The 15,730-nt window shown below is 47.2% G+C and overlaps 1 protein-coding gene across 2 annotated transcripts in view; it reads left to right on the top strand.

The window, feature by feature from the left end:
- cers3a (ceramide synthase 3a) overlaps window positions 1-13,445 on the top strand; it is a 127,256-nt gene extending 113,811 nt beyond the window's left edge. For both annotated transcript variants that reach the window (XM_072468798.1, XM_072468797.1), the window contains exon 11: window positions 8,313-13,445. In XM_072468798.1, the coding sequence (XP_072324899.1) occupies window positions 8,313-8,435 (123 nt within the window). In that variant the 3' untranslated portion in view covers window positions 8,436-13,445. The remainder of the gene's footprint in view (window positions 1-8,312) is intronic.
- The last annotated feature ends 2,285 nt before the right edge of the window (window positions 13,446-15,730 follow it).

The following is a 15,730-nucleotide window of genomic DNA, read 5'->3' as shown; positions in this document are numbered from 1 at the left end:
AGGGCTCTCCACTTCTTCCTTGAGCAGAGGCCTGACCAATCCCCAGCACCATTCTCATAGAATTATAGAATCATAGAATTTGCAGTGCGGAAGGAGGCCACCCGACCCATCGAGTCTGCACCGGCTCTTAAAGAGAGCACCCTACTCAAGCCCACGTATCTACCCTAACTACCTTATAACTGTAATCCCCACTTAACCTTTTTGGACACTAAGGGCAATTTTATCATGGCCAATCCACCTAACCCGCACACCTTTGGACTGTGGGAGGAAACCGGAGCACCCGGAGGAAACCCACACAGACACGGGGGGAACGTGCAGACTCCGCTCAGACAGTGACCCAACCGGGAATTGAACCTAGGATCCTGGAGCTGTGAAGCAATGGTGCTAACCACTATGCTACCGTGCTGCCCTCTCCTCCGCTTGCCTGAACTTGTTCAGTCACTAAGTAATTTCTCCTTTAACATGTCTCACTTCCTGCAAATAAAAGGTGAGGCCATGTGTACCGGCATGGACCCCAGTTATGCCTGTCTTTTTTTGTGGGTTATGTGGAACGTTATTTGTTCCAGTCCTACTCAGGCTCTTTTCCGTAACTTTTTCCGTTACATCGACCACTGTATTGATGCGGCTTCTGGCTCTCATCTGGGCCTGGAAAAATGTATCAATTTTTCTTTCAGTTTCCTTCCTTCTTTCACTTTCACAGTGTCCATCTCCGGCATTTCTCTTCCTTTCCTTGACTTCTCTGTCTCTATTTTTGGTGATAAACTGGCCACCAATATTCATTACAAACCCACCGATTCCCACAGCTACCTTGACTACCGTTCCTCAATCCACGCTTCCTGTAAGGACTCCATCCAGTTCTCCAGTTACTCCACTTCCGTTGCTTCTGTTCCGATGATGCCACCTTTGAAACAAGCGCATCTGACATGTCTGACTTTTTCCTTAACCGAGGTTTCCCCCCCAACTGTGGTTGACCGGGCACTCAACCCTATCTGACCCATCTCCCGCACCTCTGCCCTCACCCCTTCCACTCCCTCCCAGAACAAGGAGAGGTCATTTTTCCTCACTTTTCACCCCATTAGCCTCCGCATTCAAAGGATCATACTTCACCATTTCCTCCAATTCCAGCATGATGTCACCACCAAACATAATGTGGAGATACCGGCGTTGGACTGGGGTGAGCACAGTAAGAAGTCTTACAACACCAGGTTAAAGTCCAACAGGTTTATTTGGAATCACTAGCTTTCGGAACGCAGCCCTTCATCAAGTGAGTGTAGAGGTAGGTTACATAAACACAGCATGTAAAGATAAATCCAATGATGCAGGATGATACTTTGAATGCGAGTCTTAGAAGGTAATTAAGTCTTTACAAGTCCAGAGGGTGCGACTGGAGAGAGGTTCACTCTCAACTTGCGCTCAGGACGCAGCAGACCAGCTGAGGAACACCGCCAAGCAGACGAGACAATGGTATTATGCCACCTATCTGCACACCAACAACAGGAAGCTTGAGAAACTTGGCATCACCACCAGCAGCAACCAAGCTCCCCCTGGTACCACAGTAGAAAACAATACAGGGAAATCCATTGTAAACTTGTCAGACTACACCCTTCAACCAGACAAAATTGAAGTCCTCTGCAGAGGACTCAATTTCTGCACCACCACCAAAATGGATCCCATCAGTCTCGCGGCAGACAAGAGGAATTCATCAGGCAAATGAGGCTCCGGGAGTTCTTTCACAGACCCCAAGAGGCCTACAGCGAACCCAATGAGACAACCAATGAACTGGAACAGCAGACCAAGAGATCTGCATTGCAGCAACCAAAGAGGAAAGAGTCGAATTGAGCCCCTCCGGAAGGCCGTTGCCCTAGACCCGACATGTATGCTCAAGCCGTCAGGAGTCGCATCAATGCCAGATTCACCAGTCGCATTCACAAGATAGCCCCAAACGTCACCCAGGCACAACGCAACGCCATCCGCACTCTCAAGACCAACCGCAACCTTATCATCAAAGCAGCAAAGGAGGGGCCACTGTCATACTGAACAGAACGGACTACTGCAAAGAAATGTACCGACAACTCAACAACCAGGAACACTACAGACAGTTACCCGCAGATTCGACCAAAGAACACACCCGCCAACTCAACAGACTGATCAAGACCTTTAATACCGACCTTCAGAGCACCCTACGTGTTCTCATCCCACGTACTCCCCACGTTGAATCATCTTGCATCATTGGCTTTGTCTTTATATACGGTGTTTGTGTAACCTACCTCTTCACTCACCTGATGAAGGAACTGCGCTCCAAAAGCTAGTGATTCCAAATAAACCTGTTGGACTTTAACCTGGTGTTGTAAGACTTTTGCTGTGCTCACTCCAGTCCAATGCCGGCATCTCCACATCGTATTTGGTGGTGACATCATGTTGGAATTGGTAGAAATGGCGAAGGACGATCCTTTGAATGCGGAGGCTAATGGGGTGAAAAGTGACCTATCCATGTTCTGGGAGGGACTGGAAGGGGTGAGGGCAGACTTCTTACCGCCAAACACATCTTCCCTTCACTCCCCTGTCAACATTCCACAGGAATTGCTGCCTCCGTTACAGCCTGGTCCACTCCTCCATCACCCCCAACTCCACAACTCCTTCCCGTGACACCTTCTCATGCAAGTGCAGAAGGTGTAACACCTGCCCTTTACCACCTCCCTCCTCACTTTCCAAGAGCCCAAACACTCCTTTCAAACGAAGCAGCATTTCATTTGCATCTTCAGCAATTTGGTCTATTGTATTCGCTGCTCCCAAAATAGTCTCCTCAACATTGGGGAGACTAAACTCAGACTGGGTGACCGTTTTGCGGGACACTTTGCTCAGTCCCAACCTTCCCATCACTTGCCCTTTTCACTCAGCATCTTGCTCTCATGTCTGTCCTTGGCCTGCTGCAATGTTCCAGTGAAGCCCAACGCAAGCTGGAAGAGTAGCATCTCATCTTCCGCTTAGGCACGTTACAGACCTCAGGACTCAACATTGAGTTCAACAACTTTGGACTGTGACCTTTCTCCTCCGCCTTGACCCCTTTTTAATCTAAATGTTTTTGTCCCAATGCAAATCCCCTCCCCCATTGGGCCATTCAGCCCATCGAGTCACTTGTTCTTTAGTTTTATTTTCACTGAGCACTGACCTTTGTTCTCCGATTAACACATTCTGCTCATTCTGCTATCTTACCTTAATGCCACCATCAGCACCTTCCCATCACACTGCCATTAACACTTCCTCTGTCCCGTGACCTGCACATCTTTGTGCAATCTCTCCTTGCTCACACCTATCATTGACCCTCTCTCTCTTCAACTCTGAAGAAGAGCCACATGGACTCTGTTTCTCTCCCCGCAGATGCTGCCAAACCTGCTGCGTTTTTACAGCAATTTCTGTTTTTATTTATGCTATGATAGACTTAGACTGCAGCATAAGAGGGAGATGCACCTGGCACAGTGGCTAGCTGCCAATGTATACCAGCTGTGTCATAGAATCATGGAATTTACAGCGCAGAAGGAGGCCATTCAGCCCATCGAGTCTGCACCAGCCCTTGGAAAGAGCACCCCACCCAGGTCCACACCTCCACCCTATCCCAGTAACCCCACCCAACCATTTTTTGGACACTAAGGGCAATTTAGTATGACCAATCCACTTGACCTGCACACCTTTGGACTGTGGGAGGAAACCAGAGTACCCGGAGGAAACTTCTTACCACCAAACACATCTTCCCGTCACGCCCCTGTCAACATTCCACAGGGATTGCTCCCTCCGTGACAGCCTGGTCCACTCCTCCATCACCCCCAACAGTCCTGAGTGTGTGTCTCGAAACAGTGCTAAGTGTGTGAGGGGGAGGTAAGATCACAAATGTGAGGTATGTGCCATGGTTGATATAAACTGTGAGTGGACAAGTGAAGGGGAGAGAGATTGTGACTGGTGCAGTGTGAGAGGCTAGTTCTGCTGTGGGAATGATATGACATTTGATGATGCATTCACTGACCCAATGACTCAGTGTGGGGTCTTGAACTCCTTTATGCACTACACCCTGGTCATTGGGGCTGCACTACGGGTATTAAATGCAATGGCTGTCTGTTCCCACTCCCTTCTCGGTGTTCATCTCAAAGATTATCCTATACCCTGAGGGAAGAGGACCTCTCTCCTCCAGGCCTTCAGTACAACATCTGAGAATCTTGAGGAGGGGGGGGGGGGGGGGGGTGTTCTCTGGTCTAGTCCACCATTGTTGTTGGTTCTTCTTGCAGCTAGAACACAGCTCATCTTTAAGTGGCGCAGGTTAGCGTCAAGTGGTGCTCGGCTTGCATGAACATGGAGGCCCCCCACTGAGGAATGCAGCCATGCAGCAGGCTGCCCAACAGTGGGCAACCCGTCACGATTGTAATTAGCAGATCGGATGAGGTTTGCGCACGGCCTGCGTTACTTTGAAAAGTCACAGACAGTGAGCCAAGCCGGGAATTGAACCTGGGACCCTGGAGCTGTGAAGCTACTATGCAAACACTGCTACCGCGAACGATATAATGCACTGTTAGTTTGTGTGTGCCCTAGACATCCCACTGTGACTAGTAAACAAACCAGAGTGTACAACTTCTATTCTATTAGTGTTGTGCAACATTATTAATTTGACAGGAAAATCTCCCATTTGTTGTTTATAACACTTAGCAGGATACGATTGATGTCAATGGAAAGACACTTGAGAATTCTGTGCAGTGTAAAACAGTTACTGTTACTCTATGAGCCCATTAGGCTCCCTTGTCCTGGTAATTTCATCACATAAAACCTGCTCACAGTAAACTTTTATACGCAACAAAATAAAACACAACTTCAGTCACGGTTTCTACCCTCTTGGCAAAATAATTACGGATGACAAAAGCCCAGTTCATCTGATCCTTCCAGAATGATAAATAAACACACCTATTAGGAGCAGGAGATTTTCTCCAAAGGCAGTGTGACACATTGTAACAGCTGCTGTCCACTGTGGACCAGTTCAGTTCAGTCAGCACAGACTGGGGATCAAACTTGGGCTTTTCGGGTCAGTATTTCCAAACGCAGCTGGTGAATGTAACCACAAGGTGGAGCTCCAAGACTGGTGTTTGATCCAAACATTCATTCTCGTACTGTTACACCCCCCCCCCCTCCACCAAAGCCACGAGGCTGGAGTCGGCACAGGATGTTGGCTTATCTGAGTCTGTTTATATCTACCTGTGTCCTTTGGATGATAAATCTAGAACAACATTGAAAGGCCATTGTTACAGAAACTCTTCAATCATAAACTGTTGGTTTTGGTAGAAATTATGTTTGAAATGGAGAAGACAGTTTGACACCGAGAACCATTAGCCTTGCACACAAGAGTGGGATTAATGGCGTTGGAGACTGTAGCTGCTTCAATAAGCTAATATAGATTTTGGGCAGCAGTCAATGATCTGCCAAGCATAATATAATGAGAATTTGTTATAATTAGTGTGTGTTTGAAGGCCAGAGTGGTGATAATGTCACATTTTCTTAGATTCCTGATGTCACTTCCAAATTTCACTCTCAGCGCTGGACTGTGTAGTGCTAGACTCTCGTAGTGCTAGACTCTCATTGTGCTAGACTCTGGTTGTGCTAGACTCTCATTGTGCTAGACTCTGGTTGTGCTAGACTATCGTAGTGCTAGACTCTCGTAGTGCTAGACTCTCGTTCTGCTAGACTCTGGTAGTGCTAGACTCTCATTGTGCTAGACTCTGGTTGTGCTAGACTCTCGTGCTAGACTCTCGTTGTGCTAGACTCTTGTGCTAGGCTCTCATTGTGCGAGACTCGTAGTGCTAGACTCTTGTTGTGCTAGGATCTCATTGTGCTAGACTCGTAGTGTTAGACTCTCGTAGTGCTAGACTCTTGTAATGCTAGACGCTCGTCGTGCCGGACTATCGTTGTGCTAGATTTGCATTTTATTCCTTAGTTCAACCAATTTGGTTTCTTTTGATGCTCCTTCAAGTATATCGTCCCAAGTTTATTGTTTCTTTAATATTGTGACACCTTCTTCTTCATCCCCTTGCTGCCCCCCTCAGGATCCCTTTGTCGCACCCCCTCACTGCCCCAATTCGCTGCTCCCGTTCGCTTCCTTCCCTCCTCTCGTTTTCCACCCTTGATGCTTCGTGCCTTTCATCCCCCCTCTCTATACCCTCTCTACTCCCCCCTCTCTATCCCCCCTCTCTATCCCCCCTCTCTACTCCCCCCTCTCTATCCCTTCCTCTTTTTCCCTTTCTCTGTCCTATCTGAACACCCTGTAACCAGGAATGTTGAGCTGCTATTCCTGAGCTTCCTTTACCCACATTTCAGTAACAGCTGTGATATATTACCAAGTGCCTCTCTTTGCCCGTCTGCCTTATTCACCAGGCTCATTGCATTGAAATGAATGCAGCAACCCTGTTGTTGTTTATTTATGGGCCGTGTTTTCTCTGCTTTCCATACTTGCTCACTAATATTTTGTATTTGTCCATGGGATGTGGGCGCCACTGGCTGTGCCAGCTTTTAATGCCCATCCCTGAGGGCAATTAAGAGTCAACCACATTGCTGTGCGTTTGGAGTCACATGTAGACCAGACCGGGTAAGGACGACCGATTTCTTTCCCTAAAGAACATTAATGAACGAGCTCGGTTTTTACGACAATCAAAAATGGTGTCATGGTCATCATTAGAGTTCTAATTCCAGATTTTTATTGAATTCAAATTTGACCATCTGCCATGGCAGGATTCGAACCCACATCCTGAGAACATGACTCTGGGTCTCTGGATTATTACTGCAGCGACAATACCACTACACCACTGCCTCCCCTTTCTGCCTTTCATGTCTAGCTTTGCTCCTCTCTCCTCCAAATCAACCCTCACGTTCTGGGGAGGCAGGGTTACAGTGATATTGTCACTGGATGAGAAATCCAGAGACCCTGGCTAATTGGGACCTGGGTTTGAATCCCACCATAAAAATCTGGAGTGAATAGTCTAATGGTGACCATGAAACCATTGTGAATTGTCGTTAAAAACCCTTCTGATTCACTAATGTCCTTTCGTGAAGGAAATCTGTTGTTCTTACCGGGTCTGGCCTACCTGTGACCCACAGTACTGTGGTTCATTCCCACCTGCACCAAGGATACTCCAGAGATTTCATTTTTTTGTCTTAAAAATTTTGAGTAGAGTACCCGCCGTGCGCCCCTTGCTTCAGAGATTTCAGGTCCCTCCTTTTAATTTATTTCCTCACTCCCTGGAGTCCTAGCCAAACAACTTTCCTTTTCTTTCCCTATAGAATTCCCTATAGTCCAAAGATGTGCAGGTTTGGTGGATTGGCCATGATAAATTGCCCTTAGTGTCCAAAATTGCCCTTAGTGTTGGGTGGGGTTACTGGGTTCTGGGGATAGGGTGGAGGTGCTGACCTTGGGTAGGGTGCTCTTTCCAAGAGCCGGTGCAGACTCGATGGGCTGAATGGCCTCCTTCTGCACTGTAAATTCTGTGGTAAATTCTATGATAAACCAATTTATAACCAATCAACAAAAGGGTTCAAAGAATGAAGAGGAACTTTATTTTAACATCCAATGGGTTTTATCCTGGACTCCTCACCAACGTATCCTGGAGCTTAATCTCCTATTACTGGAATCTCCAGGCCATTCGTGGAGGGTTGGAGACCCAATGTTGACCCCAGGGATATGGCCAAATGGTCCATTGCTGTTTTCTCAGCGCCATTATTGCAAAAAAGAGCCGGATTGATGCTGGACTGAGGGGGGGGTCTGAGGAATGTGTCCCCAGGCAGCGTCTAGTAATAATAATGTTTATTGTCACAAGTAGGCTTACTTTAACACTGCAATGAAGTTACAGTGAAAATCCCCTAGTCGCCACATTACGGTGCCTATTCAGGTACACAGAGGGAGAATTCAGAATATCCAAATTACCTAACAGCATGTCTTTCGGGACTTTATTTGAACCCGCTGGCACAACATGTGGAAGAAATTGAGGTGGAGACTGGATCGTTTTTTATTGGGGATGCCTGTCGAAGGATTATTGCTGCAATTTACAATATGCCATGTGTCAATAATATCATGATAACACTGGGCTTGGGGCTGCATCAGTAACGCAAGAATTGGATCTCCGCCATAGCATTTAACCAAGTTCTTGGCTATATTCAGCTGAGCTTCAACATTCTGCCCTTGGAGAGTTTCAGGATCCATCTTCTCATCTTAACTAAAAGTAAAGACATATTGTATTCTAAATACATATTGGTCCATTTAAATCAGAGCAACGCTGTCTGTTTTTCAGCTGGACGGTGACGATCGGAGTGATCAGGAGGAGTGCGATGGGAGTGATGAAGAAGATGAGGGCATGAAGAATGGTGCTGGCTCCAAAAACATTCGGGCCATGAACAGTCACCACGGTCACTGAGACCAAGGCCACGATAGCTCCCGTGACACAGAAAGAAAGTGGGTGTGGCAATGCCTGTGAAACAAGTGTTGATAATAAATGAGTAATGTGCTGTTATTGGGAGTATGCTGCCCACACCCACGAGAGTAAAGCGAGCGTTGACTTCAATCAGCCATATTTGTGGAACTCCCCCCTCTTTATAGTGCGGGGAACACCCCCCCCCCCCCCCCCCCCCCCCCCACCAAGTGTTCAGCATTGATCTCGGTGTGCAGACTGCTGAAGTTTAAACATTATCTGGCCAACAATTACCAACTCACACTGCTGGCAGCGTGTCAGTAACAGTATATCCAGGCCAGTTTCCCATTGACCGACTGACATCGTTGGTCTGCTTCAGCAGGCATCTCTCCGTGTTCCAGTCTAATTCTTGTCCAACACTTTTGGTTCCCATCACACTCACGGAGCATGGAGTCACTACGAATCCACGGCCTCATGTTCTTGAAACCACCCCACGATTCACAGTAAATCTTTGTAGAAAAAAATTTTTAAACCGTCACTGGTCTTTTTTTTTACTGTCCTGAATGTGAACTTGTTCAAACTTTTATTTTGCTGATACCCGTAGCTGCTCCCATTGTGCAGGTTGTTCAGTGAGTGATGCTCCAAGCATCTTGCACCTTGCAGCCTGTGAATTTCCGACCATTCGCTTTAACATTGGAATTGTCTCTGTTGTGCAATATTCGGACTGACATTTCAAACATAATGACCCAGTGCCAAATTCTAATTCTCCAGTTAGAGAGGGAACACAAAGAGCTGAATTTTTAGGGCCCCTGAAGGCAAGAACGGAGGCTGGGGACATGTACCCTGGAAACATTGGTGCCCAGCGGTTAGCTGTCGGAAGCCATGTCCGGCACTTCCCATTTTAGGGGAGATGAACTCGAGGCCCAAGTAGGCTGCCCACACCCACGAGGCAGGCTCATTAAAGGTGAGTCTTGTTAAAAGTGAGTTGATGGGATTATCCAGTTGACCTCTAGTTTCCTGGTGCGATAGGGCATGTGTGTGATCAGTTGTCTGGTGATGGGCACCCAGTGGCACACCTGGAAGTCAGGGACTTCTGGGAGGAAACCGATTAAAGGCTGTGTAACAATCTGAATTTTAATGTTGTCCTCTCTGATGCGGGTGTGTGACCCAAAAACAAGCCTGTTTCCTGCTTCCCTGGTGAAAATCCAGCCTCAAGTATGAAAATACATAAATATTCCTAAAGATATGAGCTAACATTTCTGTTTTAAGTAAGAACTTCCAATATATATTGCATCTTTCACACCCTCCAGACATCCCAAATGAATTGCTTTTGAATTGTAGTAACTGTGGTACTGTAGGAAATACAGACATGAATGTACAGAATGCAAACTTCAATGAACAGTGATATATTAACGGTCGGGTAATCAAATTCATAATTCGAGTGGATAATTGTTAAACAACTAAAGTGAATTGACTCCGAGGGAATAACATGATTTGAGTTATTAGGTGAATGAATACATCATTTTAATCGTCTGTCAGATGTCAATCGGCGATCAGATGCCCATTTGCCGTATTCTGCAAGTAGCCAATTCTCACCCGCAAATATTTGAACCAGGCAGAGAGGCTCGGGAAGAAGGCTTTCCCAGAGGAGGTTTGTCAGTGGGCTGGAGCAACACATCCAACAGTTCATCCAATCCCACAATGATCCTGGTCCATGTTCCTGCCTCAGGATTCGTCAAGACAGACTCACAGAGGCCTCTGTCTTCTTCAGGCTGGAGTTTGCCGATGCAAGGATGGAAGGGCAGAGTGTTGAGGTCCGAGACAAAAGGACACATCAGTGCAATAGCTGGAACTAGGGGGGGGGACTCCAAATGTGCCGGGGCAAATTGTTAGGCTGTTCTGAGTGAGCTCAGTTCTAACGAACTTTGCAATGGAGAGTTTGGTGGGTCAGGGGTACTGGGGTACAGTGGGCAGGCGTTGGCAGTAGAGAGGGAATTAGCTAGATCACCAAACTGAACCTTGCACCTTCCTGATCCTGACAGTCCCCAGCCTCTCTCCTTATCGTCTTCCAATTTCACTTGCAATGGAAAGAGGAGTAATTCAGCTGCACCCCACCACCCCCCATCTTAGAATAATAGCATTTACAGTGCAGAAAGAGGCTCTATGGTCCATCAAATCTATACCGATGGTAAGAGCACCCTACCTAAGTCCAGGCCTCACCCCTATCCCAGTAACCCTACCTAACCGTTGGACAGTAAGGGCAATTTAGCATGGCCAATAACCTGCACATCTTTGGACTGTGGAAGGAAACCGGTGCACACAGACAAGGGGAGAAAGTGCAAACTCCACACAGACAGGCACTCAAGGCTGGAATTGAACCCGGGTCCCTGGAGCTGTGAGGTAGCAATGCTAGCACTGTGCCACGGTGACACCCCTGATTTCCATGTGTTTACATGTTTACATATTGTGGGCAATCGACATTGGTAGAGGAAATCTCAGTGTCCGGATTGGTGGGAGATGAGCCCTTGTTCAGTCTCCTTGTTTCTTGGCCCCTACTCTCTGCTTTGTGATGACGATTCGATGAAAAATCATCCTCACTAACTCAAAAGAATCAAATACTTATCCTGCGATATTTACCGGGGACTCCAGTTCAATTCACTTTTAGTGCACAGTGCAATGATGCACTCCCACTTTGGGCTCTCGCTCAACAGGAGCATGGTTCATGGGGTCCTGGACAATCTGGAGGGAGCTATCTGTGAGAAGCGCCACGGTTAAACCAGGCTGAGCACTGAAAATACACTGAGCCAAATTTAACCCAATGTGCAGCTCTTTCAATGATCAATTATTCAATTTCTTGTATTTTTAAAACTTTAAGTTCAACTTTCCATTAAATTCCCAGCAATGATTCATTTGCGGTAAATATTTATCCCTCAGTCAACAGCCACCAAAATGAATGGTCTGTTCATTTATCATATTGCTGTGTGGGGGATCTTGCTGTGCACACATTGGCTGCTGTGTTTCCCACATTACAACCGTGATTATAGTTCAAAATGCCTCAATAGGCTGTAAAGCAGTTTGGTATGACGTGAGGTTATGAGAGGTGCTGTATAAATGCAGGTCTTTTCTCCTTTAATATGAAACGAGTTCTTCTTCCACTGCAGTGAACTGTTTTGTTAGTACGTTGATGAAAGATTTTCACTTGGCCTGGTGAAACATTCAAAGTGCTGCCAATATTATGTGGATTTGTTATTCATCCTGAACTCCTACTCAAAAAGGGAACACAAAAATATTGTGATTCAGTGTTCAGACCCAAATGTATTAAACTGAATCCATTTGCAGGAACAGTGTGGACCATGTGTAACAGGGTAACACACAAACATGGAAACTATCACCAGCTTTCCTTGTATTATTTAATTTTACGATAACAGAAATCTAGCCTGCGACATTGAAATTAACCTCACTATTGCCCAACTGTTAGGCGCATCAATGTTGTATTACATTGTAGTATGGCAACCGATACTCTTGTCATTCCCGATTCTTTCCTTCCCATCCCCAGTATTTAACTGGCAATGGTCACCACTTGTGCTTTATTTTGGACAAGTTTCCTTTTCGGTGTTGGTGGGTTTGATGGGAATGCTGATGGATTACAGTGCTGCATAGGCACCACCTTGATTCTCATGCTGGACACTAATTTTGAATAATCCCCTCGTATTTTATTCCTTCGTGTTCTCCTGTCACAATCATTCTTTTTACTCAGCCTGGAAGGTGGGATGGCTCCCGGCCGAAGCTCCCTGCTCATCCGCCAACAGGAAATGAAACTTGTGGAGTAAACAGACACACTTGTCTCGCTGTAAACCCCACCCTCCGCCCACTCTGGCATGGAATGTTCCAGCACAGCCCAAAGCCAGAAAACCTCACACCAACAAGTTCTGTACTTGTGTTGTTATTCAAATCCTAGACGGTTAATCCAGGGAAATCCTCAGCAACAATTTAATGAGGGGTAATGCAGGAATCGTTACAATCTGGCTGCTGTGAGCCTTTGCACAAACGTTCCTCCACACTGTGTTTGGCTGGACCAGTGAACAATCGTGCTCTGTGATTGTCTAGGGATCGCTTTAATTCGGGGAGGTCTCTGAGTGTGAAGATACTGTGTCCACAGAACTTGATGATGAGGATCAGTATCTGATTCAGCTGGGTTAAGAGAGATTGGTGCTGTAATCTCAAAACATAATGACTGTTTACAACCACTATACTGACCACCAAGTTAGAAGCTGTAATGTTGAAAAATGAACGACGGCAGTCAATGTGTGGGAAGCTGTGAGAGCAAACACAAATAGAGCAGAGCATCATAATATTTATTTTGAAGTTTATTTTGGGTGTTACAATTGTATTCAGAAATAATAACTGAGGGGCTCTGATTTGATTGGAGGAGTCACCCTGAAGTTGTGTCCTTCAATCACTGACTGTGCGCAGTGGTAACCCACATAGTTCTGTATTCACACTAAGGTCTAATTTTGCATTTCTCCGAAGTAGTACCGGGATGGAGGGCCTGAGCTATGTCAGGATATAGTTGCCATTGTGAGCCAATGAGTTCATTCATTGAACGATGGCCACATGGACTGGTTGTGATCTGAACCTTGGCCATCACCAGCTAACAGCTAGTGGCTGGACGAGGGGTGAAGTTCTGACCGGTAGGTTGCGCGTCTCCCATTGCCCAATTCTGTGACATGTCCCCTCAGTGAGTGAAGCCCTCTTATTAGCAGCAGGAATCCAGAAATGAGCCCCCTCTGTTACCTGGCATCACCCAGTAATGTAACAATGTAATGGAACCAGAAATCTCTAATATTTTTATATTTTACTGAGTAAGTGTGGTTTTACTGCTTACATTCTCATCATGTTTATATTTAGGTAACTAAGAACTCGAAATATTTGAGTGCGTATTCTACTTATGAAAATGTGAATGTTAAGATGATGGTAATTTTCAATTTTGTTTACAATAAAACATTTGTTATCTGATTATTATTGTGATATTTATCATAGACTTAATATAGTGGCAGTGAGTCATTTGAGGATTCAACCGATCCTACAAAGGATTGTTTCTGAAACGTTAACTACCCACGTTTCCACACACAAACATCTGGGGCGAAATTCTCCCCCAACGGCGGGATGTCCGCCGACTGCCGCCAAAGACGGCGCCAATCAGACGGGCATTGCGCCGGCCCAAAGGTGCGGAATGCTCCGCATCTTTGGCGGCCTAGCCCCAACATTGAGGGGCTAGGCCGACGCCGGAGGGATTTACGCCCTGGCAGCTGGCGGAAATGGCGTTTGTTGACCCGCCAGCTGGCGCGGAAATGCGGCGCATGCGTGGGAGCATCAGCGGCCGCTGTCAGTTTCCCGCGCATGCGCAGTGGGGAGAGTCTCTTCCGCCTCCGCCATGGTGGAGGCCGTAGCGGAGGCGGAAGGGAAAGAGTGCCCCCACGGCACAGGCCCGCCCGCGGATCAGTGGGCCCCGATCGCGGGCCAGGCCACCGTGGAGGCACCCCCCGGGGTCAGATCGCCCCGTGCCCCCCCCCAGGACCCCGGAGCCCGCCCACGCCGCCTGGTCCCGCCGGTAAATACCAGGTTTGATTTACGTCGGCGGGACAGGCAATTCCTGGGCGGGACTTTGGCCAATCCGGGCCGGAGAATCCAGCGGGGGGGTCCCGCCAACCGGCGCGGCCCGATTCCCGCCCCCGCCCAATCTCCGGTACCGGAGACTTCGGCGGGGGCGGGATTCATGGCGGCCAACGGCCATTCTCCGACCCGGCGGGGGGTCGGAGAATGAAGCCCCATCTGCTGAGTGTTCGCAACATTTTCCTCTTCACATTTCTACTTGTTCCGGGCTGGTCAGGAGCCTGGTCCATTCTGTGTTTCAGAGTGTGTCACTGACATTCCAATACCTGTGGCTGGCAGATGAAGTGACAGATTTTCTTCAAATCAATTCAGCTTATATGAGCGTGTACATTTTGGCAGTGGATGTGAGTGCATGTTTGTGAGTGTGTATGTGTGCAAGGGTTTGAGAATGAATGATTTAGAGTATTATCCCAATTGACATTTAAGAAATTCCTAATATAACCACTCTATAGATCTTGTACATCGGTAATTTTCCTACGGATTTTCTCCTCTATCTCTCTCTCTACAAGAGGCAACCATGATGTGGAGGTGCCGGCGTTGGACTGGGGTGGGCACAGTAAGAAGTCTTACAACAACAGCTTTATTTGGAATTACTAGCTTTCACCTAATGAAGGAGTTATGCTCCAAAAGCTAGTGATTCCAAAAAGATAATTCACTCCAGGAGTAACTCGACCCACACATGGAGATATGGTATATTAAAACAAATGTTATTACTAGCACAGTGTACTCACTTTAATGTCGTACAGAATATATCTTTCAATTACCAGTTAAACAGTGTCTAACAAAAAAATGAAACACTAACTCCTGACTGCTATCTTTTATCTCCATTCAAGTTTCAAGAGCTTCAAGTTTTTAGGTGTACAGATCACCAACAGCTTGTCCTGGTCCCCCCATGCCGACACTAGTTAAGAAAGCCCACCAACGACTCTACTTTCTCAGAAGACTAAGGAAATTTGGCATGTCAGCTACGACCCTCACCAACTTCTACAGATGCACCATAGAAAGCATTCTTTCTGGTTGTATCACAGCTTGGTATGGAGCCTGCTCTGCCCAAGACCGCAGGAAACTACAAACGGTCGTGTATGTAGCCCAGTCCATCACGCAAACCAGCCTCCCATCCATTAACTCTTTGTGGATGGTTCGGAGGGAGGCACAATGGCAGTGGAGGCTGGATATCGGGCCGTTGGCGGATGAGGGTGTGTGAGCGGATGTGGGTTGCCATTCGGGGTTACGTGAGGTGAATGATATGGGGGAGGTCACAGCTGCCACCTTGTGGGAGGCAAACTTAGAGGGGAGCTTATTTTAATTCCGACGCACAGGGAGATGGTGGAGCAGGAGGAGAGCGCAAGGTTGGTTGATGAGATCTTGAGGGTGGATAGGAGGTACTTGGTGGTGCCACAGGTGGTGTTGTTGAAGGAGAGATAGAGGCTCCAGATGGAGTTTGGGTTAGTATCGACGGGGATGACGGTGGGGCAGTTACGGAGGGCCAGAGGGACAGTGTATGAATATGGGGAGAAGGCAAGAAGGATGCTGGCTCATCAGTTGAGAAAGCAAACAGTGGCTAGGGAGATGGTAGAGTGATGGATGAAGGGGGTAAGGTGGTGATGGATCCAGTGGGGGTGAATGGG

This window comes from Scyliorhinus torazame, chromosome 12, assembly GCF_047496885.1.
Source record: "Scyliorhinus torazame isolate Kashiwa2021f chromosome 12, sScyTor2.1, whole genome shotgun sequence".
In the NCBI taxonomy this organism is placed as follows: domain Eukaryota; kingdom Metazoa; phylum Chordata; class Chondrichthyes; order Carcharhiniformes; family Scyliorhinidae; genus Scyliorhinus; species Scyliorhinus torazame.
This window is presented reverse-complemented; position numbering and strand designations above follow the sequence as displayed.